An 18763-nucleotide genomic window follows, 5' to 3' on the forward strand; every position below is an offset into this window, starting at 1 on the left:
ATTTTCTGACTTTTTGATTTGAAAAGCCCTCTTCGACTATCAAAGTTATCACTGGTACGACTTGTATAATTGGTTTTATCTAAATAACAATAAAAATAAAATTATATTTGTTGTGTAATACCTTGAGAGGGAATTTGGACTCTTGTATCAATCAGGAATGAGATGAATTATTCATATTCCTATTTTTTTTGAATTCTCAAATGTTGTATTAATCATCGAACATACGCATAAAAAAAAATTAATTGCAATAGCTTTTGAGTGGTAGAAGCAGAAGGCAGTCTAAGATTTTTAATTGAAAATAAGGCAGATATAGGGGATCATATTTTGCATGCAGAATCAGGTCATGTTTCAGGATAATTTGCACGCGACAATCAGTGGTTTTTCTTGTTTCTATTATTTGATGTTTCTAAAAAAATTCCGTATATTCTTCTTTTAAGAATTGCTTGCCTTACTAGGACGTCGTTTTTCGCATGCATGGACAGTTGACTTTGCTCTTTATATTTGTTTCGTAAACGACCTTAACGTGATTTAAACGGCACAAAATTTTATGGGACTGTTTTCTTTGCCACATTGTTTACCATTAATCAGTACAAGATTTATTCAAAGATAATTCATCTCCAAAGTACATTATATTGCATGGTCGACAAAAGCTTAGTTATCTACATTCATAATAGACATTATTCTCTAAAAGAAGTGACGGCTATCTTTTCATAATTATCATGACCTTCTTCACCCCTTTCGAAAAAAGAGCTGCTTATTTACCACAGAAGAGAAAATATGACAAACAATGGAGATTGCGTCCTGTCTAATACCCTTTGCCAGGTATATATCCCGAACCACCTCCATAGCCAGAGCCTGCACCATAACCCGAACCAGAGCCAGCACCATAACCCGAACCAGAGCCAGCGCCGTAACCAGAACCCGAACCAGAGCCAGCACCATAACCAGACCCTGAACCGGAACCAGCGCCATAGCCCGAACCAGAGCCAGCGCCATAACCAGACCCTGAACCGGAACCAGCGCCATAGCCCGAACCAGAGCCAGCGCCATAACCAGACCCTGAACTGGAACCAGCACCATATCCAGAACCTAAACCGGAGCCAGCACCATAGCCCGAGCCGCTACCAGAACCACTACCATAACCAGAACCACTTCCATAACCCGACCCAGAGCCAGAACCTGCTCCATATCCTGAGCCGCTACCCGAACCAGCACCATAGCCACTACCAGAGCCTGACCCATAACCAGACCCACTGCCTGAACCAGCTCCATACCCACTGCCAGAACCAGAACCAGAGCCAGCTCCATACCCACTTCCAGAGCCTTGGCCTCCACCATAGCCATTACCCGAACCAGACCCAGCGCCGAAGCCTGAACCAGAACCCGACCCAGTTCCATAACCCAAGCCAGGCTTAACACCACTCCCAACACCATAGCCAGAACCAGAACCTGATCCAGACCCAGACCCGGCACCGTAGTTACCCTGCTTTTGAACCTTCACAGAGCCCTCTACAGACTCCACTTTTCCACGTGGAGCTTTATAGTCCGTCTCTTTACTCAGAAACTTGCTTCCCCTACCTTCCACCCCATTCAGATTACAAAGGCTCAATGCAAACACAAGCGCAAGCAAAAGAGAGCTTATTATAAAACATCCTCTACTCGCCATCTCTTACAAGGGAAAAAAACTTCTACCCACGATGATTTACTATCAATACATGACACCCAAATATATGAGCTTGTCATGCAAAATGAGAGAAGCTGGTAAGTATTTATACACATTCCCAAGGCACCCATCTCAATCAAACCTGGCTGGTTTCCAATAAGAAAGTCCAGGGTGGCGCACTGTCCCCACAAAAAGAAACATTCCACGCATTTCATTCAACTCACGATCTTCTTCCTCACATTCTAATTATCTTATATCCAAATGAGACTTAGAACGCTCAGTAAGTACATTGGGTACATTAAATTTGGTTGGACCTTGAAAGAGCTGCAGCTTTTCTCAATGATAGAAAGAATTTGTTTTAGTGCGTTGTGCCAGCTTGAATAAATTAGGTCGGCGGGGATTTATAACCACAGACAATGCATAGTGGTGTGGAGGTGCCATGTGTACTTTCTAGGGACCTCAAATCAGACAACTTCACAACTTACATCGCCTCTGCAAAATCAGCCTCATAAAAATGAAGACTGAGTGCGCATTGCAGGCCGTGGGATTCGATCCCAGGTCGTGAGGCTACCTACTCCAATCTCGCCCTGCATTACTTGTGTATTTGTCATTATATATTCCTAGTGCGCTCTGCACATTCTGCACTATCCCTCACTGCACGCCAAAAGTCAAAAGATGGAGATAAACTTATTCACATTTCTTCGTCCTCTACACTTGTCCAGAATCTTCAATTTGGCTTCTTCTTATTGAGGAGACCACCGTCTTCTCGATTCAAATCATTACTACCCCAGATTTTCCATGATTTCAGAGGCTTTCTTTAAGTGAAAAAACTAGGGATAGAGAAACCCATTCAATATTAATCCATATTAAATGAAATTTTGTTCTCTTTCTTTTTCCATAATGATTGCATTCCATTTTTTCCATACTCCATGGATCAGTCTGTCAATTAATTATGGTATATTTCCTCATGTCATATGTTTAGAACAAATTTTATCAAAACAATTGGGGATTTTGTGGGGCGAGTAATCTTATTGGTGTTTGAAGGTCTGGCAAGGATTTTACTTTTACTGGAGTGACAGCACAAGGAGCATTCACATAATCTCCATGCACCACTGACACCTCGAGAAGGTGCTTGGGTTGAATGGCTAGAATAAAATAATTTGTCTGCCGACAGCATTCATTCATATTTTACTTATTTTCGCGAATGTATGGGCAGTTTTCATGGGTTGTAAAAATAAATAAATTGCTCATCTATTCTATGGAAATGTATATTGCATTTAAATAACTTTTTCACATAGGGAACTATCTTACTGTACATTGCATTTAAATCACCTTTTTACACGGGGAATGCTTTTTTAAAGGTAATGGAAGCTTCTTATTTAATGAAAAAACAAGAGTTCTAGCTGAGATGGAGGGTGCAGGTTATACAGGTACGAATTTAGCATTTTGTATGTGATGTTTTACAACTTTTGAGAAAAATAAACTAAGTGTCTCCTTCGAATGTCCAATGAAATCCTTGCCTGCATAGCCGATGTCGAGATGGAGTCCCTCCATTTGAAGTGGAGTTCCTACCTTTAAGACAGGTGTACATTTTTTTTATTTTAATAAATAATAAATTGAATACACTGTACAACAATACAATAATTCAGGGATTCCACTTTGTATCATGATAAAGGTTTTTGAAAATTTCAAGCAAAAGTTTATTATGCGAGTGTAAAGACAAACTCCAAAACAAAGCATGTGAACTGCTTTGGCTGAAATACAAAGAGGAATGGAAATAATTGCAGTTGTATATGACACAAATGTTGTACAAAGTTTCCAAAAGTATATTTAACAGGATCCACTGATCAATTAGCTTTGCAACTTGAACTCCCAACCAAAGACCCTTCTACAATCTATGCTGCCTCTTCTTCCTTCTTGTGCTATGGGATTGAGATTGGAGGCCTACTATTGAAAGGGGTCTCCCTGAATGTTGCAACCTTCCCTGTATTTGCCTACACCTTTTCTTTGGTTAGTGTTTCTTAAATCAATGTTGTCTTCATCACTAGTGGTAGATCAACTAAAGCTTTTGTAGGTTCCCATTTGTAAAAGTAAATGAAGCTTCTACAACATTACAGCAAAAATGAAAATCAATAGAAACTTTTAGACAAGTGCAAGAGATTTCTATTAATTTTTTTAATTAAAAAAACTAATAAAATCTGTAGTTAAATTGAGAATAGCTAATAGGAAAAAGGAATTAATGATTACAGACATTTTAAATAAAACAATTTCTAAACTTTAGAACCTCACAAATTTTCTTTGAGGGATTAATTAAAATTAGGCAAATGGCAATATTTGTTCTCATAGACAAGGATTGATAAAATTTAATCAATTCAAAAAGTTAGAATTTTTAGTAATTATAATATTTTATTAAGAGAAGGATACTAATAAAAAAAGATTGTTTTTTTTATCGGTAAAAGGTCAAGGCCATATATTTTTATTAAAATAGAATACTTTGACAACATTCTCTATTCAAATAGGCACTAGTAGGAAAGAACAGAGAAGAAAAACTCCAGTCTTGCCCGGGACAGTAGTCATATACAATTTACATCATTAAAAGGGGCATACCCCAGTGATTTACATTTTGTTATCTTATTGTTTATCAACTTTTTGTATCTAAGAGATGTTTTTCAATTGACCCTTTTTGTATCTAGGTCAAGGAAAATGTTTCTTATGATCTAGATGTTCTTTAAATTTCACTTGCATTCTGAAGCTAACTAATATTTTTAGAGATTGTTGAAGAACTTGAGAGTCTCTTAACCAAAGCCTTTCTTGTTGTGCTCGAATCACTTTCTTAGCTTTCTGCAAAACTAAATAAACTTCACACTTGTCCAAATGGTTAGTATCAGTCCATAACATACTTTATTAGAAACAGTAGCTCTTCTTTTTCAAGACAACACTATGTGTAGAAAATTTGTAAGACTCAATACCCCTTGAGTATATTCTTAGATCATATCTAAATTGTACTCAATTTTTAAAGTAACAAATTATAAAAATTGAGAAGAGAATTTAACTAAAAAATTTAGAAAGTAGTATATGAAAAGTAATAAATGTCAAAAAAGGAGGGATTCTAAATAAATAAATCTTCTAGATTCTGATTGTAGAGCTACTTTTAGCTTTCTCAAAATCCATACATATACTAAATTAAACTAAATATCCCATTGGAGATTGTAGTTAGGTATCTAGCCAACCCCTATATTGATAATAGAAAATCTTCTAATTGGGAAATATTATTCTAAACTTAGTCATTTCAAATTAAGATTAAAATCGAGTTAATTTAGATAAAAATGAACACCAAATTTGCTAGAGTTATCCACATAAGGTTTAAACCAAAGATCAAAGATTTGATTTTAAACCTTGCATCAAATTATGATTAAAGTTGAATGATGCATGACCTAAATGAGGTGATATGTGAACCATATTGTTACATATTTATTTCATCCTTTCAAATTATTCCTTTTACTCCTTTTATGAAGAGTTCACTTAACATCATAAAAATGATTCTAGGAGTTGGGATTTAAAGTTTAGAGTGATCGATACCATTGTTAATTTTAATCTTGAACCTAGTTTAAGGAAGGAGAATTTGATCTCTTACTAAACGAACTACACATTCAGTTAGAAGATATCAAATGTTACTATCATTTATATTTTCTTCATTTTACCAAATATAAATCCTCTTAAATGAAATATCATTTCATTAATATTTATTATACTGACTTTCTAGTAGTATCTTTACATCCACAATAGAAAGACTAATATAGGATTTAATAGATAACCAAACAAAATAGCCTTCTTCACCAAGAATAGGCGTAGACTAATAAGGTTGATAAGGACAATATAGACAAAGGTCAAATCACCAGAATGCTAGACAAGGACCATGAGCCATAATAGAAAGTAGAAACAAAAGTGAAGATACATCGAAGAGAGGATATACAATCCAAAATTGACAAAACCTTAACCTTAACAACAAACATTAGAATAAATATAGACAAATTTTATACCAATCTGAACATTGGATCCCTATAAAGTCACATCATAGAGCCAAAATATGAACCGTAACCAAAAAACAAAAGGAAGCAGAAAGGGTTGGCGAGCTTAATTTTCCTCCTCTTTCTTCCAATACACCATGATTAGGTCATCCACTTCCTTCAAGTTTGTGATCATAGAGCCTAGGGCTAAGACATATGTCATTTTCTCCCTACTAGATTTTAAAAGATTTGGGACAAAAAAATCCTGTTTGTTTAGGTCGGTAAATTCTACCCCTGGTTCAATATAAGAATAAAAAATCCATAGATAACAAATAATCCATTTCTTATCCTAGTCCATGACAATACCCCTCCATTGAAGCATAAACTTGATATTGAACTCCATCTTAGGCCATTCTTTGTTAAACTAGTTCATATCTCTAATGTCTAAAATTGGATGCCTTTTGACATTTCCTTGCCCTAAACTACCCGAGGGATTTGACATGTAATCTTCAGCCAATGGAATTTCTAGAAGGATACTAATGGTTATTGAAACTAATTTTGTATATTTTAAGTTTTTTAATTGTACTTTATTTTAGTTTTATCTAGAAAAAAAAAAGTAACTGGGTTTTAAATGTTTGGGGGAAGAAATTAGTTATTCAAGTTTCATTTTATCGAATGATCCAAAGAGGTCTCTTTATTGTATTTTTCAAGACACATTCTATGTAGAATACTAGAAGGTAGGACAATACCTTTTTAGGGATTTCTCATGGTGTCCTAAGGTTTATCTTGAGAAATGTGTCACAAGGTTTTTCCCTAATTGGATTGATTTATAAGGTCATGGTTGAATTTTGGCCTCTTATCCCACAAATACTCAAACTACTCAAGAATGTTTTATAGGTGGAAAATTTTAGAGTTACCTTGTTGCATCTTAATGTAAGAATTTTAATTACTCTACACTCAAAAAAAAAAAAAAAATCTCAGATCGAGTTTAAATTGATTTTGAGTCAAAGAAGTATTTCCTTAAAATTTTACTTCTAGAGAACCTAAATGCATGTTTTTAGTACAAAAAAATGGACACACTAGGAAAGATTGTCTAGAGTTAAGAAAAAACTCTAAGAAAGCTAATTTTACACATAATATACTCTTCACAGAGAATAACACACAAACCTCTAATGAAGAAGGTAAGGGGAAAGATAAAGAATTCCCTAGTGCAGACCCTTGCAATAATATTGATTCAATTAATGACTTGGGTAAACAATTGGATGGTTTGGGTGGTAATTTCACTACCCTTTTCCAACCCTTTGTATGGGAATTATTTTGAATCTATTCCAAGCTATGGGAGTGGAGATATACCCTCCCATTATCCTAAAGGTTTCCTATTAGGGAAAACTAATAACAGGGTATCCATTACCACTCTGTCAAGTAGGAAAAATGTTCAACAAATTGCTCTAGAGCCTTTAAAAGAAAGGGTTGAATTACTTTTAAAACATGATGATATCATTCCCTCCCTACGGAAAAGGACCTCACTGAGTAATTTGTCTTTGATTATGGTCAAGGGTGATATTATGTTCATGGTAAATAAAATTTGTTTAGAGCCACAAGATGATAGAGAGGAACCTGTTATGAAAGTCAGTAATAAAAAGAAAATGAAAAAGAAGGAAAACTATGGATAAGAAAGTTCAAAGCTCTAATAATTCTATTATTCTTAATAGGAATGATGACATCTTAGATTGATTTAATAAATTATACAAGATTAAGAAATGTAGCCTCAAAAAAATAATTGATAATGTTGGACATATATAGCTGGAACATCCGGGGGTTAGAAGTGTTAGATAGGAAGTATATGGTTAGGAAATAGTGTAATGGGCTAAGAAACCAACACTTCATTTTCCTTCAAGAAATAAAAGTAACATTTTATCATGCTTTCAGTACATTGAAATTCATTTGGGACTCTATTATCTTCTCTTCTTAGGGCATGACAAGGGTAAAGGGGGTGTGGTAATTTTTATCAATCCCAACTAAGCTAACAAGATTATGGCTAACGGGTTTTTTTCTTGGAATCAAGCTTTGTGGATTACTCATGAGTTTGATGGATATTTTATTAGTATATGCAATGTGTATGCCCCTAATGATTATAGGGAAAGATCCCAATTATGGCCATGGCTTTCTAACAATCTACTAAGAGCAAAATGGGTATTTATAGGGGATTTCAACATGGCTTGTTACCCTAAAGATAAGTTTGGAAGTTCAAAACATATTTAGAAAAGTAATGAACATTTCCTTTGGACTGGTTTTAAAAAGAATCTTAAATTATTTGATCCTCTTGAAATGAGAAAGGTTGATTTAATTAGTATTAGGTTTACATTGTGTAATAACCAATTGATAAGAAATAGGGTTTAGTGTAGACTAGAAATAATATATGTTGATAGCTCTATGTTTTATTTTTCTTCACCATATGGTTTGGGACCTATTGAATTTTAGTCTATTAGGATATCCAACCACTACCCCAATTCTGTCTCATTAAGAAATGTTGATGTTAATCTAATGAGCTCAAAAGATATGCATGGAAATATTTATAAAATTAATGTCTCATTACTCAAAAATGGTGATAGCATTTGTACTATCAAGTTTTTCACCATAATGGCATAATTGAGGAATAAGAATGTCAAGCCTACTGAAATGTGGAAACATCATACAAATGCTTGGATGAAAGTCTTACAAACTATAGGAGAAAAAGAATCCAAATATAGACACTTAGAGGAAGATTATTTGTAGGGAAAACTTGTTGATATTGAACTCAATATTAAGACACAAACCACCTTGGATGAACTAGAAAGAATGTCATCTGTTACCAAGAATGATCTAAGGAAAATTCAAAACTATCAAATTAAGGTAGAAAAGGTTTGAGCCAAACTAAACTAGATTAAAGAAGGGGATAAAGGATTAAGATAATTTTTAAATATCATCCAAGCTAAGAAAAAAAGGAACTCATTAAAGGAATCCAAAATGACAATGGAAAGTCTAAATATTGCTTAATCATTCAGTAGGATTCTTTTTACTTCTATCACAATCTCTTTACTTCATAATTTGATGAGGACACTAAGTCATCTCTTGACAACTATTTGAAACTGATTCCTAAGAAAATATCATGGAAGTTGCTAAATGTTTAGGAGATGAGATTAATAAAGAAGGAATTGTTAAGGAAATAAGAGATAGGGCTAATAGAAAGTCCCCTGGTATTGATAGCATCCAAATTTAATTTTACAAGGTTAATAATGATTGGATTTGTGAGCTCTTACTTGAATTACATATTGATGTCCTTAGTTATGGGTCACTAGGGTCCAAATTAACAAGGACCTTATCAAACTATTTCCCAAAAGTGGAGATAAGTCACTTATTAAGAATTGGAGACTAGTAACTTTGTTGAGTACCTCATACAAGATTATTGCAAAAGTGTTAGCTAACAAATTTGCACAAATACTCAAAAGAATCATCTTTGTTACCCAAACAAGATTCATAAAAGGTAGATATATTTTGGAAGACTTAATTACTAGTTGGGAAAGCTTGCATTGGACAAAAAATAGTAATCAAAATGTTTATATGGTGCTATTAGACTTTGAAAAAACATATGATAGAATAGAATGGCCATTTGATCTCAGCATGCTCAAGGCCTTTGGTTTTCCTCTTACCTTTTGCAAGTGGATACAAATTCTATTCAAGGAAGCGTCTACTACCACAAATGTTAATGGAACACATTCCAAATCAATCTTCCTTAAAAGATCCATTAGGAAAAGTTTCCCCATTGCCCCTACTTTATTTTTCATAGCTACAAATGCTCTATACTATATTCTAAGGGCTTTTGAACTTGGCCCTCCCATTAAAGGCATCATCTTCCCTAACAATGAAGACTTTGTTAGTCCCAACTAATAATGTAATAGGTAATTCTATGAATATATGTAAATGAGTCATATCCAATTTTATGTTGTGATTGATGTCAAGACTTTGTTGGATAAACATTATGCTAACTTAGTAGAGTGTCATATCATTAGATCGATGAAGAGGGTTTGAAGAAAGTATGTTGAAGATAAAATTGATAAGTATGATATTCAATGGGCACTTGACTAAATTGGACAGTGATAATGTAATGTTGGTTTAATTATTTTGCAATCCTGCAATATTATAAATTATTGAAGTACACAATCTTAACTAAGAGACAAGGTTAATGAAGGAAGATTTTATTCACAGAGTGACTACAGTGCTGACCGAGAATTTTGGCAAAGTATGAAGAAATTCAATATTTCCTGAGCAAGTTTAGTATTGAAATCAAGTGATATATTTCTCGAGTGAAATGTCATGATTCTCAAGTAATAGCTGAAAGAGCAAGTTTGGAAAATTGGAATTTAGGCTGACTTATGTTGGAAATTACAAATTCTCAAAATGTTTAAAGGTTACAAACAAAGTTTTTTACAATATCAATGGTTGGGAGAATTCAATAAAGATCTAATGGTGGAGATTGAAGAAGGAAAAGAATGAGCAAAAAGTTCTTTGCAAATTTCTATTGTTTATGCATGGTTAGGTACATTAAATCTAAGATTAATGATTGTGATTAAGTTGCAATAGATGGAAGAATTTGGAAGTTTGAATAATATTATTTAAGGAGATGTTCAAGATAGTTTTTGATTGCCAGTTATGTTTATTATGTTGATGATGATTTTCTTGAGAATGCTAAGTATTGAAGAGAAGAATACAGAAAGGTGAACTTGTTAGCATGAATGCTCATGATATTCTTATGGGGGAGTATCCTAGCATTGTTAGAGCATGTGAAAGGTTTTTAGTATGATCATACATTTCTTTCATGGTAGTATTTTTCATTCATGTCAACATACAAGTTATTTTGTGAAGACTAACATAACAAAAAATAGTTTTTGAGGTCGTATGCTTAACATAGTAAAGATGAGGTCCAACACAATTGAGGACATGTTCTAAAGAGTGTCTTGATTCCATCATTAAGATTGCATGTAGAAAGTCAAAGACCAGTGATAGTTATTCGAGATTTATAAAAAATAATATATAGACAAAGTTCTTAAGAAGTGGTTTCTAGTAATCAAGTAATATCTCGTAGCAAGGATACTATACGTTTAAGAGCAGTTCGACAGAGATAGAAGAAATCATGATGATGATGTTAGTAAGTGTGCAAATTTTGAGGTTGCACGTATGAATATTTTTTAAGACTATGAGCGGACAGTATTATGTAGTTATGCAAAGATGTAACATAACATGTATTATTTTATCTTAATGAGGTAATATCTTAATATTTTCATCACAAGGAAATTGGATGAAAAGTGGGAAATCCAAACTTTGAAGGCTTCATTTGAAGCTTGGGCTTTGAATGGAGCCCTCTAAGGGCTTCGAACGAAACCTCCTTTAGTGAGGCTTCGAATGAAGCTAGATGCTTCGAGCAAAGGTTCTTGGCCATTTGGGCTTTGCAGCCATTTGGGCTTCGCATGAAGCTCTAAAAATCTACCAAAAAAACTTTATAAGTGTTGGCTTCCCACTTTTCACTTTAATTTTACTGTTGTGATTTGGTAGAAGGCCTTAGACTGAATTCCTTGACATCTTGGGTTGCAACATCATTATTGTCTACCATGTTTGACCTCCTTTGAGCATTCAGCATACCAAGTATGTGCATTTTTCATTGTATTTTTTATGAATATTTATCATTTTTAATGAATAAATTTAGGTATTTTTAATGAAAGCTTAGTTGTTTTTTATAAATACTTAGTTATTTTTTATGGGTATTTTGTTATTTTTTAGTATATGTTAATTAGTCTTATGTTTTAGCGTACATGTTACAAAATATTAAAAAAACATAGTTAAAATTGTAGTTGAAAAAATAATAGGAACTTAGAAAACAAAAAACAAAAATATTTGATGTCTACAAAAAAATTTAGAACAATCATCACCCCTCAATTTTCTCTCTCCTCACTCTCTCTCTCTCCTTTCTCTCTCCTCTCATTCTCTCTCCTCTCACTTTCTCTCTCCTCTCACTCTCTCTCCTCACTTTCTCTTTCCTCACTCACCTCTCTCCCTCTCCTAACTCTCTCTCTCTCTTTCTCTCTCCTTGCTCTTGAGCTCCTCACTTTCTCTCACCTCACTCTCTCTCTCCACTCTCCTCATTTTATCTATCATTTCTCTTGAGCTCCTCAAATTCTCTCCCCTAACTCTCTCTCCTTAGTCTTCTCTCCTCATTTTCTCTTTTCTCTCTTTCTCTCTACTCACTCTCTCTCTCCTCACTTTCTCTCTCTTCTCACTTTCTCTCTCCTCACTCTCTCTTCAAGCATTTTCTCTCTCCTCACTTTCTCTCTCTATTCACTTTCTCTCTCGTCACTTTCTCGAGCTCCTCTCACTTTCTCTCTCCTTACTCTCTCTAATTTTCATTGTTCAATTTAGATGTACATATAATTTATTTATTTGTTATCTATGCATGTGTACATTTAATGTATAAGACCTTTAAGATCCCCTACAACCTTAGATTACTAATAAGACCTAATAGGACCCCTTAATACCTTAGAATACTAATAGAACCTATTATGACCCCTTAAGACCTTTGATTGCTAATAGGACATATTATGACCCCTTGAGACCTTAAATTACTAATAAGATCTAATAGAACATAATAACCCCTTAAGACCTTATATTACTAAGAGGACCTAATAGCGTATAATAGGAATTCATATGACCTTAATAGGACCTTAGTATAATAAGACCTATGATGAACCCTTAAGACTTTAAATTACTAAATCTTGCATGTGTGTGTGTACATACTCAAGTACTTAGTATTAAGTTAACATTTAGTTTGCACATGTTACCTGTAGATGGCATCCCATGATCATGGATAGCCTTAGCCTTAGGATCAAGGATAGGGAGAGGGTCATAGACAACCTCAAGATCAGTGACAGGGAGAGGTTCAAGGACATGGACTTGGACATGATCAGGGGCAGGGGCAGGGATAGGGACAGGGATAGGAACCACATGTTGGAGACTATATTCCATTTCATCACCTCTAAGGTTACTAAGCTAAGATCATTGATTGAGAGATCTTAGGATCATTTATATAGAGACATTTCTTAGGAGATTTTGACTAGCCTTGAGAGCCTTACTACTAGACTTAGATCACAATCTACATTTGCACAATAATTTGTAGATAGGGGGTATGTGCAGGATCATGGTGTGCCAAAAAGTGGTGATGTGAAAAAAAAAGAGTTTGAAGATGCCTAAAAGCGCTTCAAAATACGCTCTGACTTTCTTTTACCTATCTAGGAACCAAACCTGGAAGGTTAAGCCGAGCCTTATCAGATATCCGATATCATATCAGATATACGATATCATATTGGATATCCGATTTGATATCGGATATCCGATTTTAAATCCAATAACCGACTAATAATTAAAATCATATAATAGTATGATATATTATTTAATATTATTATTATTGATATAAAATAATAATAATAATATTAAATAATATATCATACTAATATATTATAATAATATTATTATTATTTAATATTATTATTATAATAATTATTATACTATAATATAATAATATTATTATTATAATAATTATTATACTATAATATAATAATATTATTATTAATATATTATAATCGTATAATATTATACTATAATAATAATATTATAATAACATATTATATTATAATAATATAATATAATATTTCATATATTATAATATATAGTAATGTAATATAATATATATAATAAAAAGTAATATCTTATAATATAATATATAATAAAAAAGTATAATATATTATAAATTATAATAATATAGTATAATAATAATATTTTATATTATAATATATAGTAAATTAATATAATAAATATAAAATATAATATAAAAATATAAAAAATGTAATATATATGTTATATTATATATATTATAATATCGGATATCCGATATAATATCGTCGTTTAATGGGTTAGCAGGGTCATAGGTCACCCTATGAACCCCTTTGACCCATATGAACGATTTGAATATGTCCCTAGGGGTCCTAGGACCTCTAGAGACATATGTCATCGTTTAATAGGTCAAAGAGGGTCATAAGTTACCCTATGACCCCATTTGACCCATATTACCCATTCGAATATGTCCCTAGGGGTCGTAGGACCCCTAGGGACATATGTCATCGTTTAATGGGTCAAAGGGGGTCATAGGTCACCCTATGACCCCCTTTGACCCATATGAACAATTCGAATATGTCCCTAGGGGTCAGACATATGTCATCGTTTAATAGGTCAAAGAGGGTCATAAGTTACCCTATGACCCCATTTGACCCATATTACCCATTCGAATATGTCCCTAGGGGTCGTAGGACCCCTAGGGACATATGTCATCGTTTAATGGGTCAAAGGGGGTCATAGGTCACCCTATGACCCCCTTTGACCCATATGAACAATTCGAATATGTCCCTAGGGTCCTAGGACCCCTAGGGACATATGTCATCGTTTAATGGGTCAAAGAGGGTCATAGGTCACCCTATGACCTCCTTTGACCCATACTACCCATTCGAATATGTCTCCTGGGGTCCAAGGACCCTTAGGGACATATGTCATCATTCAATGGGTCAAAGAGGGTCATAGGTCACCCTATGACCCCCTTTGACCCATAATACCCATTCGAATATGTCCCTAGGGGTCCTAGGACCCCTACAGACATATGTCGTCGTTTAATGGGTCAAAGGGGGTCATAGGTCACCCTATGATCCCCTTTGACCCATATGTATGATTCGAATATGTCCCTAGGGGTCCTAGGACCCCTAGGGACATATGTCGTCGTTTAATGGGTCAAAGAGGGTCATAAGTCACCCTATGACCCCCTTTGACCCATATGAACGATTCGAATATGTCCCTAGGGGTCTGAGGACCCCTAGGGACATATGTCATCGTTTAATGGGTCAAAGAGGGTCATAGGTCACCCTATGACCCTCTTTGACCCATATGAACGATTCGAATATGTCCCTAGGGGTCTGAGGACCCCTAGGGACATATGTCGTCATTTAATGGGTCAAAGAGGGTCATAGGGTAACCTATGACCCCATTTGACCCATATTACCCATTCGAATATGTCCTTAGGGGTCCTAGGACCCCTAGGGACATATGTCGTCAATTAATGGGTCAAAGGGGGTCATAGGTCACCCTATGACCCCGTTTGACCCATATGAAAAATTTGAATATGTCAATAGGGGTCCAAGGACCCCTAGAGAAATATGTCGTCGTTTAATGAGTCAGAGAGGGTCATAGGTCACCCTATGAGCCCCTTTGACCCATATTACCAATTCGAATATGTCCCTAGGGGTCCTAGGATCCCTAGAGACATATATCGTCGTTTAATGGGTCAAAGAGGGTCATAGGTCAACCTATGACCCCCTTTGACCCATATGAACGATTGGAATATGTCCCTAGGGGTCTTAGGACCCCTAGGGACATATGTCATCATTTAATGAGTCAAAGAGGGTCATAGGTCACCCTATGACCCCCTTTGACCCATATTACCCATTCGAATATGTCCCTAGAGGTCCTAGCACCCCTAGGGACATATGTCATAGTTTAATAGGTCAAAGAGGGTCATAGGTCACCCTATGACCCCATTTGACCCATATTACCTATTCGAATATGTCCCTTGGGGTCCGAGGACCCCTAGGGACATATGTCATCGTTTAATGGGTCAAAGAGGGTCATAGGTCACCCTATGACCCCATTTGACCCATAATACCCATTTGAATATGTCCCTAGGGGTCCTAGGACCCCTAGAGACATATGTCGTCGTTTAATGGGTCAAAGGGGGTCATAGGTCACCCTATGACCCACTTTGACCCATATTACCCATTCGAATATGTCCCTAGGGGTCCTAGGACCCCTAGCGACATATCTCTTCATTTAATGGGTTAGAGAGGGTCATAGGTCACCCTATGACCCCCTTTGACCCATATTACCCATTCGAATATGTCCCTAGGGGTCCTAGGATACCTAGAGACATATATCATCGTTTAATGGGTCAAACTATGACCCCCTTTGACCCATATGTACGATTCGAATATGTCCCTAGGGGTCCTAGGACCCCTAGAGACATATGTCATCATTTAAAGGGTCAAAGAGGGTCATAGGTTACCCTATGACCCCATTTGACCCATATTACCCATTCAAATATGTCCCTAGGGGTCTTAGGACCCCTAGGGACATATGTCGTTGTTTAATGCATCAAAGGGGTTCATAGGTCACCCTATGACCCCCTTTGACTCATATGAACGATTCAAATATGCCCCTAGGACCCCTAGGGACATATGTTGTCATTTAATGGGTCAAAGGGGGTCATAAGTCACCCTATGACCCCCTTTGACCCATATGAACGATTGGAATATGTCCCTAGGGTCCTAGGACCCCTAAGGACATATGTCGTCATTTAATGGGTCAAAGAGGGTCATACGTCACCCTATGACCCCATTTGACCCATATTACCCATTCGAATATGTCCCTTGGGGTTCGAGGACCCCTAGGAACATATGTCATCATTTAATGGGTCACCTATGACCCCCTTTGACCCATATTACCCATTCGAATATGTCCCTAGGGGTCCTAGGACCCCTAGAGACATATATCGTCGTTTAATGCATCAAGAGGGTCATAGGTCACCCTATGACCCCCTTTGACCCATATGAACGATTTGAATATGTCCCTAGGGGTCCTAGGACCCCTAGAGACATATGTCATCATTTAATGGGTCAAAGAGCGGCATAGGTTACCCTATGACCCCATTTGACCCATATTACCCATTCGAATATGTCCTTAGGGGTCCTAGGACCCTTAGGGACATATGTCGTCATTTAATGGGTCAAAGAGGATCATAGGTCACCCTATGACCCCCTTTGACCCATATTACCCATTCGAATATGTCCCTAGGGGTCCGAGGACCCCTAGAGACATATATCATCGTTTAATGGGTCAAGAGGGTCATAGGTCACCCTATGACCCCCTTTGACCCATATGAACGATTCGAATATGTCCCTAGGGGTCCTAGGACTCCTCGAGACATATGTCGTCATTTAATAGGTCAAAGAGGGTCATAGGTTACCCTATGACCCCATTTGACCCATATTACCCATTCGAATATGTCCCTAAGGGTCCTAGGACCCCTAGGGACATATGTCGTCGTTTAATGGGTCAAAGGGGGTCATAGGTCACCCTATGACCCCCTTTGACTCATATGAATGATTCAAATATGTCCCTAGGGGTCCTAGGACCCCTAGGGACATATGTCATTGTTTAATGGGTCAAAGGGGGTCATAGGTCACCCTATGACCCCCTTTGACCCATATGAACCATTCAAATATGTCCCTAGGGTCCTAGGACCCCTAGGGACATATATCGTCATTTAATGGGTCAAAGGGGGTCATAGGTCACCCTATGACCCCCTTTGACTCATATGAACGATTCAAATATGTCCCTAGGGGTCCTAGGACCCCTAGGGACATATGTCATCGTTTAATGGGTCAAAGGGGGTCATAGGTCACCCTGTGACCCCTTTTGACCCATATGAACCATTCGAATATGTCCCTAGGGTCCTAGGACCCCTAGGGACATATGTCTTCGTTTAATGGGTCAAAGAGGGTCATAGGTCACCCTATGACCCCCTTTGACCCATATTACCCATTCGAATATGTCCCTAGGGGTCTTAGGACCCCTAGGGACATATGTCGTCGTTTAATGGGTCAAAGAGGGTCATAGGTCACCCTATGACCCCCTTTGACCCATATTACCCATTCGAATATGTCCCTAGGGGTCCTAGGACCCCTAGAGACATATATCGTCATTTAATGGGTCAAGAGGATCATAGGTCACCCTATGACCCCCTTTGACCCATATGAATGATTCGAATATGTCCCTAGGGGTCCTAGGATCCCTAGAGACATATGTCATCATTTAATGGGTCAAAGAGGGTCATAGGTTACCCTATGACCCCATTTGACCCATATTATCCATTCGAATATGTCCCTAGGGGTCCTAGGACCCCTAGGGACATATGTCGTCGTTTAATGGGTCAAAGGGGGTCATAGGTCACCCTACGACCCCCTTTGTCTCATATGAACGATTCAAATATGTCCCTAGGGGTCCTAGGACCCCTAGGGACATATGTCGTCATTTAATGAGTCAAAGGGGGTCATAGGTCACCCTATGACCCCCTTTGACCCATATGAACGATTCGAATATGTCCCTAGGGTTCTAGGACCCCTAGGGACATATGTCATCGTTTAATGGGTCAAAGAGGGTCATAGGTCACCCTATGACCCCCTTTGACCCATATTACCCATTCGAATATGTCCCTTGGAGTCCGAAGACCCCTAGGGACATATGTCGTCATTTAATGGGTTAAAGAGGGTCATAGGTCACCCTATGACCCCCTTTCACCCATATTACCCATTCGAATATGTCCCTAGGGGTCCTAGGACCCCTAGAGATATATATCGTTGTTTAATGGGTCAAGAGGGTCATAGGTCACCCTATTACCCCCTTTGACCCATATGAAGGATTCGAATATGTCCCTAGGGGTCCTAAGACCTCTAGAGACATATGTCATCGTTTAATGGGTCAAAGAGACCTATGACCCCATTTGACCCATATTACCCATTCGAATATGTCCCTAGGGGTCCTAAGACCCCTAGGGACATATGTCGTCGTTTAATGGGTCAAAGGGGGTCATAGGTCACCCTATGACCTCCTTTGACCCATATGAACAATTCGAATATGTCCCTAGGGTCCTAGGACCCCTAGGGACATATGTCGTCGTTTAATTCGTCAAAGAGGGTCATAAGTCACCCTATGACCCCCTTTGACCCATATTACCCATTCAAATATGTCTCTTGGGGTCCAAGGACCCCTAGGGACATATGTCGTCGTTTAATGGGTCAAAGAGGGCCATAGGTCACCCTATGACCCCCTTTGACCCATAATACCCATTCAAATATGTCCCTAGGGGTCCTAGGACCCCTAGAGACATATGTCATCATTTAATGGGTCAAAG

General features: G+C 36.9%; 1 protein-coding gene across 1 annotated transcript; it reads right to left on the minus strand.

Annotated features, from left to right (window-relative positions):
* Positions 1 to 610: 610 nt before the first annotated feature.
* Positions 611 to 1737, minus strand: LOC149569387 (uncharacterized). Its single transcript, XM_089817734.1, has one exon. It carries the CDS (start codon positions 1664 to 1666, stop codon positions 806 to 808), a length of 861 nt encoding a protein of 286 aa, XP_089673860.1. The 5' UTR covers positions 1667 to 1737; the 3' UTR covers positions 611 to 805.
* Positions 1738 to 18763: the final 17026 nt, after the last annotated feature.

Source organism: Cupressus sempervirens, chromosome 3 (genome assembly GCF_028749045.1).
Source record: "Cupressus sempervirens isolate cs-2001-9-10 chromosome 3, ASM2874904v1, whole genome shotgun sequence".
Lineage (NCBI taxonomy): Eukaryota > Viridiplantae > Streptophyta > Pinopsida > Cupressales > Cupressaceae > Cupressus > Cupressus sempervirens.

Excerpts from the sequence above, each read along its gene's own strand:
- LOC149569387 (XM_089817734.1), bottom strand. The coding sequence starts at position 1,666 with ATGGCGAGTAGAGGATGTTTTATAATAAGCTCTCTTTTGCTTGCGCTT.